Source organism: Aphis gossypii, chromosome 1, assembly GCF_020184175.1.
Source record: "Aphis gossypii isolate Hap1 chromosome 1, ASM2018417v2, whole genome shotgun sequence".
NCBI classification, from domain to species: Eukaryota; Metazoa; Arthropoda; class Insecta; order Hemiptera; family Aphididae; genus Aphis; species Aphis gossypii.
Window position 1 is genome coordinate 18,888,409 of NC_065530.1, and position 26,654 is coordinate 18,915,062.

Sequence of the window (26,654 nt, forward strand, 5' to 3'; positions counted from 1 at the left end):
AGGAAAAATAATCAAATAACTTGATTATTTCCATCAACCGTAGAAACACTAAAAACCCATCAGAGAGGGTGATTTCAATTTATCGTTCGTATCACCAGTGGCTTACTTGAAGGCGTTTGCAGCATACTACATCACGCGGGTACAATAACGGGCATAATTATATATAATACGACTGAAGCGCGTGGGTAGTATACCGTCATTTAACGTGAACACTGAACAGTGATCACATTGCAAGTACCACGTGTTTAAAATCCGTTTAGTAGGTAGTAGATTTTAGTAAAAAAGTATATTTTACTCTCTTTTTTTAGTTAAATTTCATTAAAACTTGTTTTTATATCTAAGTTTTAAAAATGTAATATAAGATTAATCATAAGTAGTTCATACTAAAACTATAAAATCTAGAAAAACCATTTAAACACATAAATTTTTTTACAAATATTCGAGCTCAAATTTTGATGAAATAACTAATTATTTGAAAGATAAAAAATGATTTTGATTATTCTTTATAATTTAAAAATATTATTTGTGAGAACTTACAATTTTTACTTTTAATAACCTAACCTTTGTTATTGTCGTTATTTTTTTAAACAAAATTTCAGTATTTTTTTAATATGTAATAATTATTTTACGGTGAATATCCAATATTTGATTAATGTTCTAAGTTTAACTTCAAATCTTCATAAAAAAAATTAATTTAGCTTTCAGGAAATGTTTTCTATACATACAATATAGATTGAAAATTATAAAAATCTTCTGTTAAATTTTCAAATCTTTGCTATGAGAACAAAAATCTCAATACATTTCTAAGTTCTAACTACAAAATAATTCATATGTTTTTGTGATTAAAACGAATTTTGTTAAAATTCAAAATTTGAGTGATTCAAAAAAAAAATAAAAATAATTTGAGCATACAATAGATTCAACATATAGTTGAATAATTTAAGCTATTTTAATTATTTAATTTATCCTAATTAGGTTTAAAATAATTAATTGAATTTAGAATTTAGGGTTGTAGTTATAATTATTATTCATATAAACTTTTACTTTTTTGTTTCCAACACATGTGATTTTTTCCGGAAGAACTCGTGTTCGATGACCAACGTTTAATCCAATGGAAATCTCATGAGCAAGTGTTAAGGTAGAATGCAATGGCAAGAGAATTCTTAGGCATTCCGGTTTTGAATCTACGACTGGATTGAATGGACGAACCTATAACAACATGTTTATCAAGTAAAGTCAACTAAGTATTGTTTATTGACCATTCGGCGATCCCGTAATCTAATAGAATAACATACTATTAGAGTGATTATGTATAGAAAAGACTTCTGATTGGTCCAATAGTTATACCACGTTCAATATTATAAAAAAAACAATATTGTTTGTATTATTTTAAAATTTGTTTTTCACATTTGTTTTTAGATTCTGAATGAAGTGATGAATGTATTTATTTTACAATGATGTGTGTGTGTTTTTTTTTTTTTGTATTTGTGTACAGCATAACTAGTCGAAATAATGCTTCAATTTCAAACATTGGGGTGGTTTCCAGTGAATATCCTTGGTGCATTATACGTAGAGGTAAAAAGTAAACATTTTCCAACAATTTTCAAAAAAAATTGAGAAAACCAAAAAACAAGTGACGAAAAACGGGTATTTTCACGCAAAACCAGTATTGTAACTCAAAAACTAATCACTGTAAATACTTGAAATTTTCACCACATGTATATATTATCGTTATTAATACATGGCTAAATTTTCGAAATATTTTGACTTTATTTGAGCTATTTATAGACCACTGAAATTTTGGATTTTTCTGAGAATATTTTTTGAAGTGTCGATAAAAAAATTTTGGATGACCAAAAAAATTTTAAAATATAATATAAGTTTTCTTATGAGTTGTCCTTATTGTAATTAAAAAAAAATCAAAAATCGTTAGTCACAATTTTTTTGTTATAGGCGTTTATAGTTCAAATTTTTACGAAATCTGTCGAAAACGCGAAAATTTGCAAGTAATTTTGATGTTGAAAAATCATGGAATTTTTTGTGTTTATAACTAAGAATTGAAAATACAACACTAAGTTTTCCATAAGTTGTCCTTCAAGAAGCTATAAAGAAAACTCGACGTATCATTATAGAAAAAATTTTAAGTGAGTTTGATTTTTAAATTTTTACTAAATAGCTTAACGAAAACGATTTATCATCAAACGATTTTAAATATTTGTTATTATTTAAAAAGTATAGGTCGTAGATACTTGAAATTTTTGCTAGTTATTTATATTGGCATTTTCTATACAAGATTTAATTTTCAAAATATTTTGAGTTTTTTGAGCTATTTATAGACAACTGAAATTTTCAATTTTTCTGAAATTTTTTTTTTGAATTGTCGATAAAATTTTTTTGGCCCAATCAAAATACTTGAAAATTGTATACAAAGTTTCTCATATGTTATTCTTATATAGATTAAAAATTATAAGAACACATTGGCACAAATTTTTTTTATTAGCATTTGAAGTTCAAATTTTGACAAAAATTCGTCAAAATCATGAATATTTGCAAATTATTTTGTAGTTCAAAATTCATAAAATTGTTTGTATTTATATCTAACGTTAAATATTCTAGACTGACAAATCATCTCCGTTCAGAATCGTTTTTCGTATACAATGATACCTATCATTGCATTCAAATTTAACTTACCCTAGCCCGAGGTCCACCCCACCCCCTATACAGCCCCTCTACAGCAGAGCGGTACCCACTTGCCGACTTTTTTTTTGTTATTATAAAATAATCATAATAAAAAAAAAAGAAAAGTTTTTTCAGAAAAATTGAAAATTTCAGTGGTCTATAAATAACTCAAAAAAAGTCAAAATTTTTTGAAAATTTAACTGTATATAGATAACACTAACATAAACATTTAGTAAAAATTTCAAGTATTTACAATGATTAGTTTTTGAATTACAACCATATAAAATAACGATTTAGTCGAAAACTGGTTTTACGTAAAAATTCCCGTTTTTTCGTCATTTTTTTTTTGGTTTTTCTCGATTTTTTTGAAAACTGTTGGAAAATGTTTACTTTTTACCTCTATAATGCACCAAGGATATTCACTTTTCCATCGGAAACCACCCCTGAAGTTTGAAGCTTTATTTCGACTTGTTATGCTGTACAGTGTACACAGGAAAGAGAAAAATACACACATCATTGTAAAATCAATACATTATCATTTCATTCAGAATCTAAAATATTGGGACTAGATTTTTGATATATTTTGATTAAGAAACTAACAGCTTATGAGGAGCTTTGTACCTATCACATTTTTAAGCATTTCTACTCAGTTTAAATTCTCTTTTGTCAATAAATAATTTAAAAAGAATCAAAATATTTTGAAATTTGATCGTAAACAGAAAATAATAATACCACCATTTGGCGACAATTTCAAGTATCTGTGTTTATTCGGTTTTGAGTTACACACACGAAAAAAATAATTAACATAAATTGAATTTGCGTAAAAATATTACCGTTCGACCTTAATTTTTGTTTATATTTTATGGATTATAAACAAAGGATAACTTAGAATTTTAAATTTTTATCTCTTCAGAGTAGATCTAAACTTGGTTCAAAACCAGAATCAAAATTGAAAATCGAAGCATTTTATCGAATACTTATCGTGTATAAAATAAAAAATACACACACATGTCGTTATATAAAATCAATAGGTACATTCATCGCTTCGATCAAAATCTTAAATAAATGTGAGTATAACCACCTCGATTAATCACATTGTTTGTTGCACCCATTGAGTCACACGTAATACGTTGGTCATGTACACGTGCTGTACAGTACAAGCATTGGTTGGCGGCTGTTTACATAATGTCAAAACGTTAAATAATAATTACAGCACACGCGAGTCAGCGTCAATCCGCGGCTGTCTTGCAGCACGCGTCACGTGTACCATGAACTGGTGTATGCGCGGTGTCTCCGCATCGCGGCTCTACGACACTCCGCGTCATCGCTACTGTACTACCCTGTTCCGGTGCACGTGACTTGTGGGTCGTTTATGCGGACCCACACGGCGTGCCGCGACCGTATATAACCCCACGGTGCCGAAGATTCCGTACAGTCGTTCACTCGCGTCCGTTGTTCATTTACACACGATATCTCGTCTAATCATAAAATCGTAATAATATCATTTTACATATTATTATATATTATACCGAAGTGGTGACCGCGGTAAATCAAAAGCCAAGTGGGTGTATATTCGATATTTTATATACTTCGCTCGTACAACTGTTACGGTCACTCATCGAAATCCGTTCGTTCCAGTAACGGCAGTCAAGGGCATTACTATTGACCACGTCATGCCGAGCTACGACGACCAGACTACCGACCCAACAGCGGGACAACGCGATTGCGGTTCATACATGTCTTGCAACCTAATGATGTACGAAGACGGTGGTGGAGGCGGTGGTGGTGGCAGCGGCAGCAGTAGTAGTGGTGACGACTCAAATTTCAGTGGAAACGGAGGCAGCGATTTTTACGAGGATTCCGGAAGTTGGTCAGAGGACGGTATCAGCTGTGTGGACGCCAACACCTCTTTGTGTGGCAGTGCCGACGAGGGTTGCTACAGCGGAAAATCGTCATCGATCCGCGGTGGCGATGGCAGCAGCAGCAACGGAAGTAACAGTGATTGCGGCGGTGGCGGTATCAACAGGGGCAAGTGGTTGAAGTCGTTGCGCACTGTTATCGACCGGATGGTCGGGACCGAGAGCAAGGGCCGTGGCCAGAAGAGGGCTGTGAAGACCATCCTCCGACCACCAACTACTTACAAGTACGTCATAGGCATGTCCGGGTTCCCGTCTAAGGTTCCTGTTTATCCGAAAACCAACATGTGAACCAAACTCACCGCTACCGTTCTATCGCCGTACCTGCTACACTTTTGGAACCTCATCGACTATATACACATCAACCTCCGTTTATCTTCGAATTTTTGTACCACCTCCACCCTCTCCTCCACCTTCAACTCCATCACCATCGCCATCACCATCGTCATCACCATCACCACCACCATCGCCACCGCCTCCACGGTTGCATCTGTCAAGACACTCTATCATTTGAGAATTTCGTGACGTCTTTCATGCCGTTGCACTTTGATCACGTGTGGACATTGCTTACCTAGAGCAATGCTCATCCATTCCACCGTCACGTCATGGTTTGAAAAAAAGGTATATATATATTATCGGCTAAATTGTTCCACTGAGTCTTAAATCAATAGAAATCAGCCATTTGATGAATAGGCTGAATTAATACTATTTATTTTTTTTTTGGTTTCTTAATAATTAATTTACGACGTGAGAGTTGTAATGTTAGATTTTTAAATGTATAAATTATTTTTTGAAAAAAATGCTCCTATATCTCGATTTTACTATGCTATATAATAAACTAACACGATTTTAAATATTTATATTATATTAATTAAAGTTTTTGAGGCTCGGTGGACCTAATAGCCTACGGAGTCGATGCAAAATCGGCGGAATCCGTGTACGTTCATATATATTAGGTATTTACTATACGTATAATGTAAAAATAGTACAACCTAACCATAGCTATAGGTGCCTATCATCCTTGTGTCATATCCTTTATCATATACAAGTATTGTCCATCAATAACGTATCCTGCATGTTTTTATACCAAAAAAATGTTTTCATTTATAGTGATTTCTGACCTATCTTATATTTAAATGAACGGTTATTATAGCTATGGATTAAAAAAAATATTTCTAAATAGTCTAGAAATTAAAATCACTTATATACTACGATAGTCATATTGCCGCCGGATAGGACACATTTAAAATATCATTATGAAAAAAAAACTTGTCAATTTCATCATAAAAAGGTTTTTTTTTTTAAATATGATATTTTACTTGTGATAATTTTAGTAATTTTGCAATAGTATAAACTATGCTTAAATATTTTTCATTGTACAAAATTTAATATTGTTTGATCCTCGTAGTCATTTCCCATTTGAAATCTAGTGTATAATACGTTATTATAAAATTATTATGTATTAGGCTTAGGTACACAATTTTCTTGGTAAGATTACATTTAAACATTTTTGATGTGACTGTATTTTAAATAGTACAGTTTGAAATAAAAATAATAATTAATATTAAAAATATAAGAGAGATTTATAATACTGAAATATATGAAACATTATTATTAATCTATACCCTATATAGTACATATTATAACTTTCATGTAACAATTACTATGCCTCTCAATTAGCGTGTGATTTTAATGTGTTTCGTATGAATTAAATAGATGTCGATAGAAATGTAACAATAAAAATAAATACTATGATGTGAAATTACTGTTTTGAATTTTTTGAAATATTAGGTTCTGAATCTGGTTTTGATTTATTTATAATTTTAGTACATATGCATGGTAATTCTATTCGTTATTTCTTAGGTATTCGTGGATAATAACTGATCGCTATAATATGATAAATTATTGATCATGAACTATTTTCCATAAATATTCATAAACATTGTTTATTATTTCTGAGATGATTTAGACAATATTATCTATGAATAAATATCATAGATCGTAAGTAATGTTTACAAAGTATTCATTTATATAAACAATATAACATATATTAAAACTAAAAAACAATGTTAAAACGTAACTGACATTTTTTTTAAATACCTACTATTTTAGAAAATAATTGTCTACACACCTCTTCTTTACCCCAATCAAAAATCATACTGTCACTCCCTTACATTGGACTTTTTATTGTAGCAGCTAATATATTCTTATTAGAATGAAAAAAAGTGAAAAGTTATTTTAGAAATAAAATTATATAGAGTATGTTATTTAGATTACGTTTACGTTGTTGTATAATCCCACTCCCAAAACCAAAATCCTAGATGTACACTGAATATATTATGTATGTAATATAATAATTAAAATAATAATTGTGATAGTAGCAATGGTTCTTATTCCTTAATGTACCAAAAAAAACATGAGAAAAAATATAAATTGCGCGTTAGTATTAATGAGTGATAAGTAATAAATATATTTTTTGTTTGGTTTTAACTTTTTAAGTATATCAAAAATTCGATCTATTTTTATAACTAGAGTTGAGATTTAGATTTAATGTCATTTTTATTATTTTTATAAGTGGAAAAGATATTTCATGGAATTCTAATTTGTTTAATGATATTTTTTTTTTTTGAAAATTTTTAACAAATTTAACTTTTTGGGGTATTTTTTTTAATGGTTTTAGAGCATTTTCTAAGTTCTTAGAACAATATTTTAATTATTTAATTTTAAGTGACTAACGTGAAGTAGATATGTAATTTTCGTCAACCTTTCTTTTCATGTATACAAATATTACAAATAAATAATATGCAATAACAATACTTCTATTTTAATGTTTGAAATGTTTTAAATTATCTTTTGGAAAAACCACTTTTTTTCAATACGTTTCTGTTTTATATTATTTTTAATATGTAAAAAATATTTTTGTACATATCTAATGATTTTAAGATTTTTAACATATTTTTCGTGATTTTTGAGAGCAATAATGCAATAACTTATATAAGATATTATCTTATATAAAGAAATTATTCATTTACATAATTAATATTATTCATTGTTAATATCATACTATTGTCTATTTAAGTGTGCAACCATTTTGTACTGTCGCGTAAGAAAAGTTAATCGAAGTACACTAGTATGGCTGCTGCTGATTTGAAGTAGTTTTCTTTCGAATATTTCTGAAAAATAAAAAATATCTTGTAAATCTAACGAATTAAATAATACTAAAATTGTCATACTATTTACGTATGCTATTTTATGTACATATTAATAGGAAATTGTATAAAGCTAGAATCCTTCAATAATTCATTTAAGACATACATTTTAAGTGATATTTACTTTGTTTGTGTTTAACAAATTTTTCTAGTCGCAAATGTAGTGTTTCGATAGGCATTCTAATTGTAATTATATTATTATCATCTTAAAAATGCATTAAATTTAAATTTAAATAAAAATAGAAAATATATCAGCGTTTAAGAGCAAACGAAGTATTTCTTATTGTTATCGTTAAAGTTCACTTCCATGATTTCGACATCCAGTGACCGTGTCTATTTGAATTACTATCGATTAGATTTAATAAATAATATATATATATATTATACCTATTATATACAACATAAAGTGTATTGGAATATCATTTTATAAATAGTTAGGAGGGTCATAAAAGATAGTTTTCAATGTAGGAAACGATTTAAGTATAATATGATACTATAAATATAAGATAATCAATCAACATTAAGCGTGAGTATAATGGCAATGAATTAGTTTAAATTAAAATTAAAATGTTTTTATCATTTTTGGATAGACGTGTTAGATAGGTGGTGTTATTTACTTATAGGCGTGTAGGTGGAAGCAGAATAATGTGGAATTAAACACGAAAAGAAAAATACTAGAAAATTCGAAAAAAATTGATGACCACACAGCTAAATCCGATCAACGTTCATGAAATAATGAACTTAGTATGACTTGGTAATAATTTTATCCTTCACGCTGAATATAATAACATAAAAAGATGTACTACGTTTAAGTCAGTTTGAATGTATACTGACTGAAAATATCCATTATGATATCACTATACTATTACATATTAAGAATTTGATGTCTTACTAGTAATTTTACTCTATACAAATTTGAAATTATTTTTTATTTAAAAAAATATTATGGTAAATTATGCCAATAAAAGTATTGGTTAAAAATTCATTGACTATTTAGGTTTCAATTTTTTTCTATAGAATAACGTGCAATATAAAAACATATTTTGGAATTAATCATATATAAAATATTTAAAAAACAAATATCTTTATAATATATTATCTTTTCCTTATATTGTTTATATTATACTTCATATTTTTAATATGTAACTTTCTACTTTCAATACAGGGTCCGCTTAAAATAAGTATCATTTGTCTCAATTGTCTTAGTAAAAAAAAAAAATAAATAAATAAACAAAAAACAAACACGTGCTTGTTGCGATTCACGTGGACTCTTCGAAGTTTCTCTGACTTTCATTTGTATTATAAAAGCAGTAAAAGTTTGTAAGGCAAATAGTCATATTTATGTAGCGGTAGTTCATGAGCTGTGGTTATAACGAATTTTATATAATAAGTAAATAACAATACACTAATACAGGGTGTTTCATAAAGAACGTAGTTTTTAATTTTGCTATAAATCAATTTCATTTTATAAGAAATACATTATTAATGGTAGATATTATTTCACTATGACTTGAGGTTTAAGTGTGAAATACAATATCGTGCATCCCCTCTGGCCCCTCTAATCACCCGATACGCAATGACTCTGTTATCATTCCACCTGTCCAAAAGCCACTCCAAACGGTTACTCGCTGTGGATGCATTTGTTTTTCCATGCTTACCCTTGGGTTTTCATTTCCCAAAATTTGACAATTTTTTTTATTGACATATCCACTAAACTGAAAATGTGCCTCATCAATAAAAATTATTTTTTTTCACAAAATCAACACCGGACGTTGATTTTTTAAAACCCAATTAACGAATTGAATTATATACCGCTTCATAACGATAAATAAACAAAGTTACTAGCACTAAACACAATCAATTAAAAACTCAACAATTATAAATGATAGAAATTATAAGAATAGTGCCACCGACCTAACAACAAAAAATTACCCTGAATTTTAAAAACTACGTTCTTTATGAAACACCTAGATGTCGAAAATATTATAATATTTATTATAAATCAAATAATAATAAAAATAACGACAACATAACGACGTTTGTTCGATTGCTTTCGTTCGATACAGTGGCGTAAATTTTGTGTAGACTTGAATTTTTTTTTAATAAAAGCTATTTTGTATTTTCCAAAAGTTACCAAAAGTTATTTTTATAATGTAATATTATTAAATGTAAATTTTTATTAAGTTTTTCATTAATGCTCTACCCATATTTTGGGCGTGAGATTGCTATATTTTGGAATAATATTATTGATATAGTAGTTTGAATCTAACATACCATGATCTCTCTCTAATAATGTAAATTTTCTTACAAAACAATAAGAAATATATTTTATAGATTTATGTGTCTAAAAACGCCAGTCCAAATATTTATTTTAGAATGATTTTTTTTTTTTTTAAACAGAAGTTAAACCCATCATGTATAAAATAACAATTTATTGTTTTTAAATAGTATTATAGAGTACTTAGTACTTATGTGAACCTGATTATATTATTAAATATTGAATTTTTTTTTACCAAGAATGGTAAAATTTAATCAAAATTTAATAATTTATTATTATTTAAGAAGACAATAATAATAGATATTATAAATAGATATTTATTATACTTGCGATTTGATAAAATATGCTCATAATATATTATAAAACTAAAAATTGTATTTTGTGTATGAGTTATTGTTAATTGATTTTTAATTTGCATTAAAAATTGTATACTTATTATACATAGCCAATACAGGCACCTACTCAACATTTTGTCCAAAAAACATTGTGTGATTTTAATTAAATAGAGAATATTAGTGATTATAAATATTTGAAAATTGGATTTGCGTTAAAATTTCTGTTTCTCCTTAATTTTCCGTTTGTTTTTCCCAATTATAAAAAAAAAGTATAGGGCATTTTTATTTTTAACTTTTCTAAAGTTCAAGCTAGACTCAATGGTCTATCTAAAACCTCCCTTAAATTTGAAAGTCAAACTTATACTCATACTTATCGTGTACACAACTGTACATAAACACACGAAGAAACACACATCATTATAAAATCAATACATTCATCACTCCGCTCAGAATCTAAAATTAAGAAAAAATAGTTATTTGTACGCAAATACAGTTTTCAACAAAATAGATTGAAAACGAATAATCAAAGATATTTGAATTTTTCATTAAATGATTAGATAACCATAAAAAATATAGAAATATATAAAACGTTTTCAAAATATTTTGAAGCTTTTTAAGCTATTTATAGAAATTTAAAAATTTGCTTATAAATGTCGATAAAAAATTATTTTGCTGGTAAAAACTTAAAATTCTTAACAATTAAACACAAAGTTCTTCAAAAGAAATTCATACTTTAACAAAAATTCTAAAAATATACATATAAGCATTATATTTTTTTATGGACATTTTATGTTAAGCTGTGTGGATGAAATTATGTATTTAAATTATTAATAATGGTATTAATTTTATTATTTTATTATAGTTTGAAAACATTGTTCTTGGGAACATACAGCTTTTACGTATATTATTATTTTTTTATCGCAATGTTTTCGGCAAAAATTAATTAAACTTATTGTATTACTAATTTTAAAATAAATTATTTTACCTAGTAGCAATGTCATAAAACATATTATGGTATATATTTAATAATATAGATTGTCTTCAATAACAATTACTTTTTGTATACATTGGTATATTCATTTGGTGCAACCAGAAGATGAAAAAAGAACTTGTGCATCCACTACACCCTCGACTTTAAAATGCGCACCCATAAAAATAATAACATTTTTTTAAAATTGAAATTTGACTACCTACTTTAAAGTAAATATTATTTTTTTTTTCATCAATAAATCTTTTTATAATATACTGTATTCCTGTATATTGAAAAAAATAACTACCTATACTATGTTTTTAGCTATCTGTAAAAACTTCATTTTTTGAAAATGAAATGAAATGAAAATGGAACCTAACCCTCTCCAAAAAAATTTTTGTCTAGTTGCACCTATGGATATATCATTGAATTCAAATTTAGCACACCCATTATTGTAACCCACTCGACACCTAGCGTTTAGCAGAGCAATACCTATTTGCCCACTTTTTTTTTACTAGATTCGATTGCAGTTGTGTAGTTGGTTTAATTTTCATAAGTAATTATATTTTCGATATAATTATATACATATATATATAAATATTATTATAATATTACTATTATATATTTAATTATGTATTTATGAAACAATCGTGAGTCTGAAAACCACATAAAAAAAGTCGAACCTTTAAAATAGTAAGTGGTTGCCTTATATTATAATATTACAAATATTATGCATCAACGGCGATGAGTTACGAACAACTTTATAAGAAGTGTATTAAACGGACAAATGGATGTATCACGGCATCGGCATCGGAACCAGTAATTCCAATATCCACGGGGAATTTTCGATGTGCTCTGGTCAACAACGGCTATCGGTGACAGTGAGAATAACGATTCTCCTGATAAGGCAGAAGAGTCTTTGAAACCAACGTCACGCCGTAGGTCGTTATTGTCGACCGTCTGAAAACGTCTCCAGAAGGTTTTCCTGAAACTATTTTGCAGCTATTACGGCAGTGGCAAATAAAACCGACCCTCCTCACACTTACTCACAAACATATGCCGGGACTTTTCTGTTTACTACCCGACGACAATCACGGGACGTTCAGTCATCTGCGAAGTGTGTAGCTCACACGTACGGGCCGACTACAAATGTCAATCACGGAGTTCAAGACACCTATGTACGAAATAAGACGTTGCCGGGTTTAGGCATCAGCAAATCGGAATCAGCCAAAGAGCCTTTGTGACCCATGCCACATGTAAAAGATCACAAATCTGTGCATCTTGATGTGGCGGTGTTTCGAAGTCAACTGTTTTCATTCACCGGAATCAATCGGCATCGTTTCACCATTTTCCGTCGTTTTCATCGCCGTCGTGGTGACATGACACCGTACTCCATAGTCAATCGCCAACACTCGTCAACCATCATCGCTTTCAGAGGACCCATTTCTAACCTAATCCTACTAATTCCAAACCTACTCGTCACCGAGGAACTGCTGGAGAACGTGGAGAGGTGACCAATGACCATATTATGTATGTCGGTTTTATTATCACTTGTGCAAAATATCACATATCACTTTTGTTTATAAGTCTATCCAGTTCTGACCTTTTGATATTGTTGAACCATGTTATGTTCTTTTTGATTAAATAGCACACAGTTCTTAGCGTTTTTGTTATGTTAAAATCCTGTATTTGTATAGTTAATTTAAAAATTAATTTTTACATAAAATATATTGTTTTAATTTAATTATTATAATATATAGGTAGCATGCATTTAAAATATATTTTAAATTGTAAATCTACTAAATAAGTAATAATAACGTTTTAAAATGTATTTAGTACAAATTATAAAAATAAATGAACTATTTATTATTGTATATTGTGTAATGTAGTTTAATTTCAATTTAATTTTTAACCCATAATTACAAAATTTATTGGTAAATTTTACCAATTGACTTTTAGTAAGTGTTACCAGCCTACTATTGATTAATTTTCAATCGTACTACCTAATTTTTAGCTTTTCCCAATTGATTTGAAAAATCCATTATGTTAAAATAAAAACGTGAACACCTTTTCAGCATATTATACAGTGTTTGGCTCACGGCTATTACAAGAAAAAAGTAAACATCTTCGTAATTCTTCGTTACAGCTGGCTCAGAGTATAGGCTAAAACTTCTGAAATTACAATGCCATATAGTTAATTCAACCTACAGCATTACTAAAAGAAAAATTAATTAATTTTATAGCCATAAAAATATATTATAAAATATAACTTAACAGATTGGTCTAACAGCGATTTTTACAACCATTATAAAATATCACGAGGAAACGCCTCTCCTGTTGCTACCAAGATTAAACTCATGATTTTAAATAACACATTATTAATACAGTGTTATGTGTAAGTAATATTGATTTTTAATCACATACAAAAAAAATCTAAATAATGTGATTAAACCGATATGTCAGAATATATAATAATAGGTATTACTCATTGTGGCAAATCATTATTCATAAAATAAATGTATTTAATTTTTTTTTTGAATGATCAATAAACAAATTGACATTATTATTTATTATCAATATTATTTACAATATATTTGTTAAAAGAGAGAGTTCTCTTTAAAAAAGATAGTCTTGAACCAGGGGCCCTGGGTAGGTGAGTCCAGCGGGTGCGTAGATGGGAGCTGGGGCTGCGGCAGGGTAGGCGACGATGGCCGCGGGAGGAGCTACAGCGGGTGAAACGGCAATTCCATTGTAATTTCTGGCCACGTACTGCGAACTGTAAGCGGTGACCACTGGTTGGACAGGGGAGGCCACAACAGGTGCTGAGGCTAAGGGCACAGAGATCAAACCGGACGGGGCGGTAACGGACATAGTGACCATGCAGCAGGCGACCAGCGCAAACAGTGACTAAAAAAGAATATTAATAATAAATTTATAATTTTAAGGTATGGTAAGTTTATGTATAGTCAATATTCAGTGTAATTATTTATTTTTTTTAACATATTGTGATACTGAAAAATCTGAGGCTTGCTCTGTTCTAACAATTTATTTTATTGCCTTTGTCTATGTTTAATTAATTTTGCAGACTACTATACGAAATTTGAATTTTTGCGACGACCACATTTTTTATTCTACAATTGAACAATTATAATAGTAACTAATACTTAATAATTTTAACTTAATTTATGTATAATATTTAAACCAAAATTTAATAATTATAGTTTTTTACTAGTAAGTATTTAAAGTTTATTTTACCGTTATTGCATTCGTTACCCTTAACAATTTAAAGAGCCATCATATACACCAGAAACGCGAGGGGAGATATTTTAAATTGGATAACCCAACATTAATATATTGTATTATGTTTTTAAAAATATCGATACGCGCTTTACACAGCGTTTTCAATTGCCACAATACACTTAATTATAATTATACAGGCCATAGGGAGATTTTCATTTGAAAAAAAATGAAGTTGTTATCGTCACAAGAAATTTTGTAATGCTTGAATGGTATAAAAATATGGTTCTTATGTATACCTAAAAATTCCAAACATCAGTAGAAATGGGATTGAGTATGCTTATCTAGTATCTATACTGTTATAGATTATAATAAAAATTGTAAAGAATTAAAAAATAATATTCTTAGTAGATTCTTGAACGAAAAACAATTTCATGAGTACATGCACAATAATATATTTTGGGTAAATTTATCATAAATATTGACGTTTTTAAACTATTGCTATACTTAATATCTAATTTATTCCAAACTTGAATAGAAAAAATATGGTTAAAGGTTAATAATATAATATTATGTGTTGAGTATAGACTTACCACAGTGTTGGTGTTCATTTTTTTGTGGCGAGTGTAGTTAAATTTGCTAGTTATTTAGTATATAATATTATATATATTGTTACTATACAGGTGAATTAAGAGTATAATGTAGTACTGTAGTCTCTTGTTGAGCAAATAATTGATAACTGATGTAGAGCCGTAACCGATGACTGTATTTATAAGAATCGTTGGTGGTATACTGTTATACTCGTATTGTAATATGACCGCACGTGACCAAATTTTTTTCGGACCAGACGATGCGCGTATTTCTTAATGCTACACTGGGTTTTTGAGTTGTGACATACCTATACAACGATTTATCAATTATTTATATTACCATTTACTTTCATATAATGGCTTTCAATTAGAATGGAAAATATACAGATTAGTATTATACAAATAGACTTTACATTTTTTTTTTTGTACTTCGATATTTAAGAATTATAATAATTAAAAAAAACAATAAATGTAGAGGATCAAATGTATTAAGTTACGGTATTGACATTCTGGTTTGTAGAGTTATGTAGTCCATTCAATCACAATAGAAGTACCTATATTAGTGGTTGTTAATAAAAATTTAACTCTTTACCTTAAATTTACTTGTTTAAATTATCAATAATTTTTTTGGTTGTTACCGTTAGTCATAATACGCTAGGTATGTATTTTACATAATTTATTAATAATTACATAATTTTTAAACTAAGCAAAAAATGTACACACAATAATTATGTAGGTATTTTGCTTAAGTCTTATTTTAATAACTTGTTTAATATAAATAAATAAAGTAATTAATCTATTTATAATTTAACAGTATTAAGTATATTATTTTAATGTAACGAATTCATAATTCAATATCGTCAAGACGCCAAATTCGCCTAAAAAAAAAAAAAAAATGTGAATATTAAAAAATATATAAAAGTTATATTTTTGAATCGTAATCAATATTTAATATTTCCTTTAAATAGTCTAAATAAAAAATTATTACTGTCAAATCATTTTTATATGGAAAATACTTTAAATACCTACCTATTGATGTTGTACAATTTTACCTAACCTTACTTAACCTTTTGTTTTTAAGTATAATTTTTAAGAAAAAATTCTATTATTTTTGTCTAAATAGTGTCTCAAAATTATTTTCTAACCATTTAATTGGCAATAGAAATTATTTTGTTTTAAGTAGAAAATGAAGTCGAATGGAATAAAAACAAACATTTTTAAAACACTCAAAATTATTATTCTTTATAGTTCTAATAAAAGGTGATTTTAAATGCTTAAGGATTACTAAAAACTAATTTTAAAAAAATTTACCAAAATAAATTTTATTTACGGTATTGTGAGTAAGTCAGATAAATAAAATAAAAATGTGTGCTGACATTCTTTTATAAGATACAAAGCACTAGAATAGATAAATATTATAGAAACTTATAGTTAAGATAACCGTATAAATACAAAGAATAATTTTTTTTTTTTTATATATATTATTTAGTCAAGTGTTAGGTACTACTTACTAATGGGTAGGTTCTTATTTAAAATATTCAATACATTATTGTAAATTTTATATTATGTTAATTAAAAAAAAATATATATATATAAAAGCTCACCATTTAACTTTTGTAAAATTACCAATACTAATTCAATTTTAATTTTTAATATCAGTTCTGAATTTATAAAATTTATAACTAAGACTCGGATTTTAAAGCATACTCGTAGGTAATAAGCAACTAAAAAAGCACAGGATTATTTTAGAAAAATTCAAAAAAGAAGCATATTTATATTTAAAAAAGCACGAACAGAAATTAAAATGAACTAATTATAAAAATTAATAAAAAAAATTGAAAAATTAATTTAAATTAAAAAAATAATTAACTATCATGTATTTCCCTAAATGTTCAGTAGTGTAACTTTATTGTCCGAATATTTTTATACATAGAAAATGAACTCTCTACATCCACTGAAGTGATTGATGCATACTTCTCACAAGAGGTTTCAAATTACAACACTAAATCTTAAATTTTGAAACGATCAATATCGATGTTGGAGGCATTCTAATCGTATAGTTACTACAGGCTATATGTAGATCGATAATTTATGCGCTTAATCAATTTAATAAATAAGCTGATAACGAAAACAATAAATATCCGCATGCTGGGTTTTTACATTTCTACATTTATTTTTATTACAATAGCATGATAAACAAATAAAAATTCACAACTGGAGTAATTGAAAAAAACAAAAAAATCATTTACATAAAAAAAGTCAAAATAAATTGGTTTATTTAGAAACAAAATGACGTGAAACGAATTTATGTTATAGAAAATTGTTTTCTATCACATATATAAAAAAGAAGCATATGCTTTAAAATCCGATCCTTATTTATAACCAATAAGCGATGCTTTGTTTTATCATAATCTAATGCTTTTAGTAAACACCTTCTTGTTAACAACTATACCATGTCCAACATATGCTTTCGACATAAACACTCGCTTAAAGGAGGTGTGCAGAATTTTTTAAGACGATAATTAGTAATATTGTTATTTTGAATAATTATAATTATCTTTATTACGAGATAAAAATTCCATTTACATATAACTCGATGGTTATATGGCAATATGTATGAGTTTTTAATTTTGATAATATGTTGCAATGCATACATGCTTTGAAATTTAAAAGTATAAGTTTCATATCAAAATTAACACTTTTAGTATTTTAGTTTTATATTTTACAAATAATTGTAGATATACGTTACTGGAAAATATAACATTTAGTCAATGTTGACAATAACGATAGTTTCTAATTTAGTAAGGAATAACGTCAATAACTAGTGTCATTGATGACAATTCCTGATAAAAGAAGGCATTGCAGATGATAACATTAAAAATTAAATAAAAATCGAATAATATAATATAATACTTATTATCTATTTAAGATAAATCATAAACTTAATCTAAAAAATCATCGTTTCGTTTATTTTCAATTAGGTAAACAATAATAAAATTGCGTTGTAAAATTACATTTTGCTATTCACTATTTCAATGCACAAACAGTACTGTGCAGTTACTTGCGAGAAATGTCTATATAACAATACCAGTTATATAGTACGATAAATTTTAATCTGTCAATTTCATTAGTAATTATTAAAAATAAAAACGATAATATATAATCGGGCTTACTATATAATGAGCGTGCATTGTAGTGTTTTTAATAATGTGTATTTGTAGGTCTCTTTCTCTTTTTTGACCTTCCATTTGTTTCTTTATTTGTCTCATCAATATAATATTATATGTATATTAATTGGTATACTTGTAGGTATATATGAATTTCCTTAATATGACCTTAGATCAATAATTGGAGAAATAAAATATATGTACAAGATGAGATATGCCTAATAAGCCTAATAGGCCGATTCCGACCATGATTGACTGTTGAAATTATTTCATTATTGTTCAAAAACTAATTTTTTTTTGCCAATTTTTAATAAATATTTCTTTTTTTCATGCATAAAAATATACACGCATATTATGTATATTTAAGATTTTTAAACGTATATTCGGTTGGTTTTTAATGCATATAAATCCGCGCTCTACTGATGGGTTATAACTTTATAAAAATGTAAGAACTTTTATTTATAATATATTTATATGTGTACTTAAATAACTCGAATTTATACATGTATAATAAAATAATACACGTGAATTAAAAATACACGTGAAACTTTAATCTCACGAACTAATACATGTATATTTAAACTACGCGAACTACACGTGTATTTTCATACACGTGTAATACGGACCACTACTATATATACATAGATAACCTACCTATGTTTCATAATCAGATCGATCACCGATAAAGCGGTGTTGGTATTTGTTTTGATTCGGATTTATAACATTGCCTAATATAATACGGAAAAATCGATAAAACTACGAAATATCCAACATTGCCTATCCTTTCCAGTCATTGTCAACAATTACTAGTTTATCACGACAATTTCTGAACTATCATATTTTCCGGTACTAATATATACACAATATACTAATATTCATAATAGTACATTAAAAAATTTTTTATTTATGATGTATGTTTTTAGAAACCATAATTATTTATAGATTCATATATATGTATCATATAACATTTGCAAAAAACTATTTTATAATTTTAATTATACTCAATATTATACATACATTCACCTAATCACTGTTGTATCATATAACACATAATAATTTATTGAAAATTGCTATCGCATGCCAACTATGACACTATACGTGAGGTCTGTTGTCCCTCAATTCGATCACTTTCATATAACTGTCGTTTTTACACTTGGGCATTTCGTCAATATTTTAAAGTACCAATTAAAAAACAAGATTCTAAAACTCTAAGCCTTACTCGAATGGCATCGTATCTCAACATGATATTTTAAAGATAAGTATTTTAAAAAAGTTATTTTGAAAAGGAGTTATAAATTCAAGTGTTATAGAATATTATTAGGTGCATCAAATACATGAAACATTTTTATTAAGAAATTGCATAAAAGAAAAATTAACGGGCTTAAGGCTATCAATGCAAAAAAAAAAATAGTGACAGTTTATTTTTAAGAAATATGAATTGGGGAGTGTTTAATTTTCATTATATTCTGCATACGAGCTTTAAAATTTAAAATTTAAAGTATGGAATTAAAAGCAATACTTAAGTATTTTACACAACAGTTTAAAATCTATGAAGAAGGCTGTCATTTATGATATACGTATTTAGGCACCATTATACGCTAGTAGTTACGTATGTACATTTGCGAAAAAATGTGTTATACTTTTATTATTACTATAAATATTTTTATCAAGGTTAATAATTGTATGTACTTATTGGCATATAGTTTTCTGTATCATATAATTATGTATCCTAATAAATTAATTTAATATGGTAATAATTGTTAGCTAAAGATCGAGTGATGACATTTTACGTACGTGCGATTGTTGTCCCTTGAATTGATAATTTGCGAATAGCTGCCATTGACTTTAATATCAGTTTTTAAATGGATTCAATGAAAATTGCGTTAGAATTTTTAATTACAAGCCAACGAGTCTCGAGAAAAATGACGTCCGTAATTCAATCAATAAATTAAACACGTACCTAACCGACGATTTGTCATCCAGTCGTATTAACTTGTATTTCACTTAATTGACACGTACTATTATGTAGCTAAATAAGTTTTTTTTATTATATTATGTAATAAATGTAACAGTGATATACTCATTGTTTTAAATCGTCATATCACGTTATCAAATAAATTATAAGAGACTATATACGTTTTATACTTCCATCACTTTGCTGATAAATGACTTTTTGATTTACCATGTGCCATTATAAAATAAAAAAATACAGCGTTAAAATATTTAAAATATTCATACTAAAAAATCGTATAAAATAGTAAAATTTAAAAACCTATTTTATAATTTTTTCATTTTACTATAAGATACCCATATTAAAAAATTTTTTGCCGATAACCGTTGTACTTAAACGATATAAAAATGGACTAGCAAATTCTCACAAATATGCTATTGCTTGATTCTAATTTCAAAATCATTCTCCATTTTATGTTATTTCATTTTGTAGTTTATAGTTTCGTACTTTCCCATGTATAGTACTGTAAAATGGTGTGAATTATTTTATGGTATTAATAAGTAATATTTTTAAAATACTTTATATATTTTAAAAATGTCATAAAATGTAATAAAATTAATTATATGTCTACGTATAAGTAGGTATATCCCCATGAATAATGTTTTTGATTTATAACAAAATAATTAACATCATTATTTATCTTTAAAATATGTAATTTTTTCCAAATTTTTGATTTAAAAAATCTGTAAAAATAATTGTGTTTTTATATTTTTTAGATTTACTGGTACAACCTCGTATTAAGCATTCAATTCTTAGTCACACAAATTAGACATTTTATAAATTTTAAAGTTTACAGTATACATATGCGAATTTCCTTCACAAAATTAGTCAAAATTTAAACATCAAATTATTATAAAAAAATTGTGTTTATTTATTTTATTCATTTTTATAAATACAAGAAAATATTTATGTAGGATCTTGTATTAAAGTACATTGTTAATAAATTACATGTTTTCATTATCATACGTATTTTTTTTATCATTTAATTCTGATCTTACATTTGAATGTATTTCCTCTTTTAATTAAAAACTACCTTTGAGATATATTGTTTCAAAGCTGATGTCAAATGAACTTAACGACAAATTCAAAGCTATTTCAATATGTATTACTGCTTCACTAAATCAACTGGTATGTTTAGCAAAAAAAAGAACTAAATTTCTATGTACCTCGTGTGTTAGACAAAGACGGAAACAGTTGATATCTAATTCCTAAAATGTTGAGTAATTTTGTAAGTAGTTTTTATGATTTCACAATTTATTTTTAATTACTTTAGGTTAACGTTAAGTGTGCTTATTCTTCAATAATTGTAAACCATATTATACTCAATATCACACATCTTAATTAGTCAATACACTATCAAGTGAATATTTTAACATTTAACATTAAATAGTCAATCATATTATTGTCCATGCACATAATGATATAAATAAATATATTATATTCTTGTCATTTATGATATTATACTATAATAATGTTTGTGTTAAAAGATCTTAACAATTATTACCCTCTAAAATCACTTAAGTCTTAAACAATTTTATAATATATATATAAATTATATTATATATCATGTAATATATACATAATTAGTATATAGATACTTATTACTAAATTCTATTTTAACTGCAGCATCAACAGCGTTTAAGGTAACCCCAAATCAATATTTTTTTAATTTCATGAAATTCTTAATTCCTGGTTAAAATGGTTTTCTTAGAAGACGCTGTCAGACTGAAATATCTAAAACTTACTTTACAATAGGGTCTGTGTAGTAACCCGATAATCTTAATAGGTATTTTTGTAAAACCACAACAGCAGTGTAGCTTACCTACATACAAAATCAAACTACGTAAGTACAGCACAAAAAGCAATAATATACACATTTTGTTAACTCGTGGTTTGTGAATAGTAAACGCTTTTCCGTTTATTCATATTTTAGAAGTCGTATACAAGAATATTATAAAAACAAACAAAAATAGATTAATAATAAATGTATTGTATTTATAACAGATAAATGACATATAGATGATTGCATAATGAAGTATAAGAATGAAAATCACGACGGAGAGACTTCAACTTACGGAAATAGTACGGCTATATAATATCATACTACGTGTGCTCCGAAGTCTCGAAATGCGTTGAAATAAATTTAGAACAAGTAGTCTTGAACTAGGGGACTCGGGTAGGCGTATGCGGCAGGTGCGTAGATGGGTGCGGGTGCTGGGTAGCTGACGATGGGTGCGGACGGGACGACGGCGGGCGCGACTGCGACTCCGTTATAGTTCCTGGCCACGTACTGCGAACTGTAAGCGGTGACCACTGGGGCGGGGGCGGCCACAACCGGTGCGGCAGCGGCTAAGGGAACGGCAGCCAAACCGGACGGGGCGGCGGAGGACATGGCGACCAGACAACAGGCGACGATAGCGAACAGCGACTGAAAAAAAAGAAGAATACTATTATAAAATGTCATAGAATACATGCGAGTTGGGTGTATCCAAAAAAACACGACTCTGCGTCTCAAAATTGCTAGTGTATTATTATCATAATGAACTTTTTCTAGATTATTTCTTTCCGGAATAAAATATATATTGTATGCTAATATAGCAAATCCGAAATGAAAAAAATTAAAAAAAAAAAAAAATTAAAAAAATTCATTGTATTGAAAAATACAACACGCTGTTTTTAATCTACAAACCATATTATGCATTATGATCTTTTGTCAATTTTATCAAAAAGTTTGGCATAAACACTAAATTTTGTTTTAAATTGTAATATTTTTACCACTCAAAAAAAAAAAAAAAATAATAATAATAATAAAAAAATTTAGTTATTGCGATAATTACTTAGATGAGTATACATTTTTACATTAAAAAATATACAATTTTTTAAGTAATTCTAATAATAATGTAAATAAAAATATTTTGAAGAAATTAGTATGACCATCAACCGCGTATTTTGCGAACGCCTATGCAGTGATGATAAATGAAGTTATAAGGATTATTAGTAAAAAAATATGATTACCATTTTGATGCTCATTTTGATTTTGAGTTTTTCGTTGTTGTTGATGATATGTTGTTGTAGGTTGATTGGACAGTTAAAGACTGATGCCTTACAGCCGTTTGGAACGCTATTTATACTGATCGCGATCCGTCATATGTTCGATGGTCAATTATAATATTCTACATACACTCGGTGGATTTCACAATGTCATAATACAATTATACATTGTTGACGTATTATAATAATAATTTCGCTATTATATTATGTTAAATCCTTCGTTCGAATAGATTTTACGATCAGTATGTAAAACACGTCGACAACGACATCATGTAAGTAGTAGATACCTATTCCTCTGACCAATTGTAATTTTTTGGACATTTACCAATTTAATTATCGAGATTCGCTTTTATTCGTCCTTACACTCAATGACCTGCATCTGAACAGTATCAAAAAGTCGTCATCGTCATCCATCGTTATGTCATTTTTGATTTGCTACGAGTATACCTAATACTGTTTTTATTTTTACAATATATCAAATGGCGAAATTTATTGTCGTTGTACGACTGCCAATTTGACTGACGAGAAATCGGCAGGAATGGTTATATTATAATATAATTAATAATTATTTTAGTTTTTTCGAATTATCGATTTATCTTAATACTATTTATTGTACAATTTTTTTTTTTTTTTTATATTTTATTTACTTTAAATGTATAACTTTATATGTGCATTTATTAAATAGATTGATAAATATTAAAAACAAATACATATTATATTATTAATATAAATATAAATACATAATATTAATATAACATGGTTTATATTAATAATTAATTAAAAGACAAACTTTTGACTAATAAGTCAAGCTTTCAAAATTAAAAAAATAAGAAATGGTGGTGGAAATATTAGTGCATTAAAAAAAATCTATACGTTTATAAGCTAAACTTCAATGTTAAAAATAATAATAATTGTAGTAATTGGAAATAATAGTTGAACTATATATGTATATATATAAAAAAAATGATTAAAATAACCCGAGTGGAATTAATTTTTTTGATAAGAATACTTTTCTTTACAGTACTTTTTTCATTGAACTGTTTATTTAATTAGATTTTTCTATAGCAGTTATAACATTATATTGTGCTCATATCATAATAAAAATAATTAGTTTTAAGTTCAATAAAAATATATTTCACCTCTAATAATAATTATTTAAGAAAATAAAAAACCATAACTGAAAACTTACGTTTTTATTAAAAGAACGTTTACTTATAAATAATATGAATTGAATTGTCTGAAAGACATCAATAAAAAATTCCATTTACACGTTTTAATAATAAAAATGTGTGACCACAATTTTCTGATGAATACCGTAGAATGTATAGTTGAAGTTTAGAATTTAAAATTGTGTCAATTACTATCGCTATAGTATGTCAGGTTTTTCTTTTAACAATAGGTAATTGATTTTTAAGTTTATAAATATAATATTATAGCGATCTATATTTATTTTTCATGTTCAATATTCTTAACACCTACGTAAAGTTTTACAATAAAATAAGTTCTAATTTAGATTAAACATCAAAAGATAGAGTTAATTAATAAAAATAAATAAATATAACAATCACAAGCGAACAAAATATTTTATTTTCAACCTAAAGTCAGAATTATAATTTAATGTAAAATCTATGTTATAGTCAAACTAGAACTTTTGAGAATAATTATAGGAACAATAAGTTTGATCATTACTTGGATAAATACCATAGTTGTAAAATAAACAAATTCATTGATCCACTCAAAATCTAAAAAAGGGGGGGTCTAGTGGGTAACACTATGTTATACAGTAGGTATCGAGTGGACCTAGGATATAGAGTAGGTCACTATAAAATGTATTAAATTTGAATGAAATTACATGTATCATTGTATGCGAAAAACATTTCTGAACGGAGAAGATTTTTCAGCCTAGGATATATATTTTCCACTGGAAGATGAACAACATGATTTATATTTTAATGACCATAATACCTCAAAATTAAATCATGTATAGAAAATTCCGATTTAAACAACTGGTGTATGTTTCAAGTTTCTACGGCTAGTAATTTTTAACTATAACAAAAATTTAAAGTTATTAGATTGTAAATAAATTCGTTATTTTACACGTGAATATTTGATTTCGTAAAAATTTAAGCATTAGATAAACATTTTTTTAATTGGCCAATAATCAACTTTTTTTATAATTATAGAAAGCCAAACTTATGGAAAATCTTGTATTAAATTTTCAACTCTTAGCTAATTATACAACATTTTTTATAAATTTTTAACTACAAAATAATTTGCAAATATTTATGATTTTGACAGTATTTGAATTTTAAACGTTAATAAAAATAATTGTGGTTATATATTCTTATAATTTTTAAATTTCCATAAGACTAACTCATGAGAAACTTTGTATTAAATTTAGAAGTATTTTGACTTAGCTAAAATAAGTTTATCAATATTTATAAAAATAAACCCCTAAATAAACGAATGGTTATAACCTTAAAATAAGCGAAATATTTTTTATATTAAATTATGTAAAGAAAATGCCAACCTAAATAACTAATGAAATTGGAACTTTTGGAATAATAACAAATATTTAATATCATTTGAAAATAAGTCGTTATTGTTACGCGATTTCGTAAAAATGTATAATTCAGATGCTCATAACATTTTTTCTTATAATGACTATCGAGTTTTCTCTATAACTATTTGAAGAAAAACAAATGGTAACTTTGTGTTGAATTTTTTAACCTTAGATATAAGTATATACAATTTTGACATATTTCATAAAAATTTGAATTTAAATCGCTTATGAGATATTTTTAACTATAATAAGAACAACTTACGAGTATAAGAAACCTTATATTAAATTTTCAAGTTAAAAAAGTGTCAACAATTTTTATGATGTACACATGCACAAAAACACACATACATCATTGTAGAATCAATACATTCATTACTTCGTTTAGAATCTAAAATTTAACGAATGATAGAGAATAGAAATCATGTCTCATGCTTTACTTATCGAGTATATGGAAACTAAATAACATAAATTAACCTTAGTATTAATAAATATTAAAATGGTAGAAATTTTGCTGTACAGAATTTCTGAGTAAAACTGTGCAGACTGTTTGGTCTCGTAAGTGGTAAGGTGTACAATATTGAATATATTATTATAAATTTCAACTAGTTTTTTATATATTAATAAATAGATCACTAAGTTAGTGTTAAT

The 26,654-nt window shown here is 27.0% G+C and overlaps 4 protein-coding genes across 6 annotated transcripts in view; 2 read left to right on the plus strand and 2 right to left on the minus strand.

Annotated features, from left to right (window-relative positions):
* Positions 1-995: 995 nt before the first annotated feature.
* On the plus strand, positions 996-6,357 carry LOC114131931 (uncharacterized transmembrane protein DDB_G0289901-like). Of its 3 annotated transcripts, none has more exons than XM_027997279.2 (2): positions 996-1,230; positions 4,318-6,357. In XM_027997279.2, the coding sequence occupies exons 1-2, from the start codon at positions 1,200-1,202 to the stop codon at positions 4,884-4,886; spliced, it is 600 nt and encodes a 199-aa protein (XP_027853080.1). In that variant the 5' UTR covers positions 996-1,199; the 3' UTR covers positions 4,887-6,357. The 3 variants fall into 3 exon arrangements, with proteins under 3 accessions (XP_027853080.1, XP_027853082.1, XP_027853081.1); XM_027997281.2 differs by lacking the exon at positions 996-1,230 and adding an exon at positions 3,554-3,746; XM_027997280.2 differs by lacking the exon at positions 996-1,230 and adding an exon at positions 3,773-4,240.
* A 4,517-nt stretch (positions 6,358-10,874) lies between these two features.
* LOC114124288 (PXMP2/4 family protein 3) overlaps positions 10,875-26,654 on the plus strand; it is a 225,254-nt gene continuing 209,474 nt past the window's right edge. The window contains exon 1 of the mRNA XM_050210874.1: positions 10,875-10,886. The gene's annotated coding sequence lies outside the window, so the exon portion shown is untranslated. The remainder of the gene's footprint in view (positions 10,887-26,654) is intronic.
* On the minus strand, positions 13,886-15,380 carry LOC114121909 (calphotin-like). The gene is made up of 2 exons (XM_027984416.2): positions 15,218-15,380; positions 13,886-14,294 (listed from the first exon to the last, which is right to left on the minus strand). Exons 1-2 carry the CDS (start codon positions 15,233-15,235, stop codon positions 14,004-14,006), a joined length of 309 nt encoding a protein of 102 aa, XP_027840217.1. The 5' UTR covers positions 15,236-15,380; the 3' UTR covers positions 13,886-14,003.
* On the minus strand, positions 22,363-23,566 carry LOC114124292 (cuticle protein 16.5-like). The gene is made up of 2 exons (XM_027987493.2): positions 23,408-23,566; positions 22,363-22,820 (listed from the first exon to the last, which is right to left on the minus strand). The coding sequence occupies exons 1-2, from the start codon at positions 23,420-23,422 to the stop codon at positions 22,536-22,538; spliced, it is 300 nt and encodes a 99-aa protein (XP_027843294.2). The 5' UTR covers positions 23,423-23,566; the 3' UTR covers positions 22,363-22,535.

Coding starts and splice junctions, on each gene's coding strand:
- LOC114131931 (XM_027997279.2), top strand. CDS start 1,200: ATGGACGAACCTATAACAACATGTTTATCAA. Junction 1,231..4,317: donor TATAACAACATGTTTATCAA/GTAAAGTCAACT, acceptor CGTTCGTTCCAG/TAACGGCAGTCAAGGGCATT.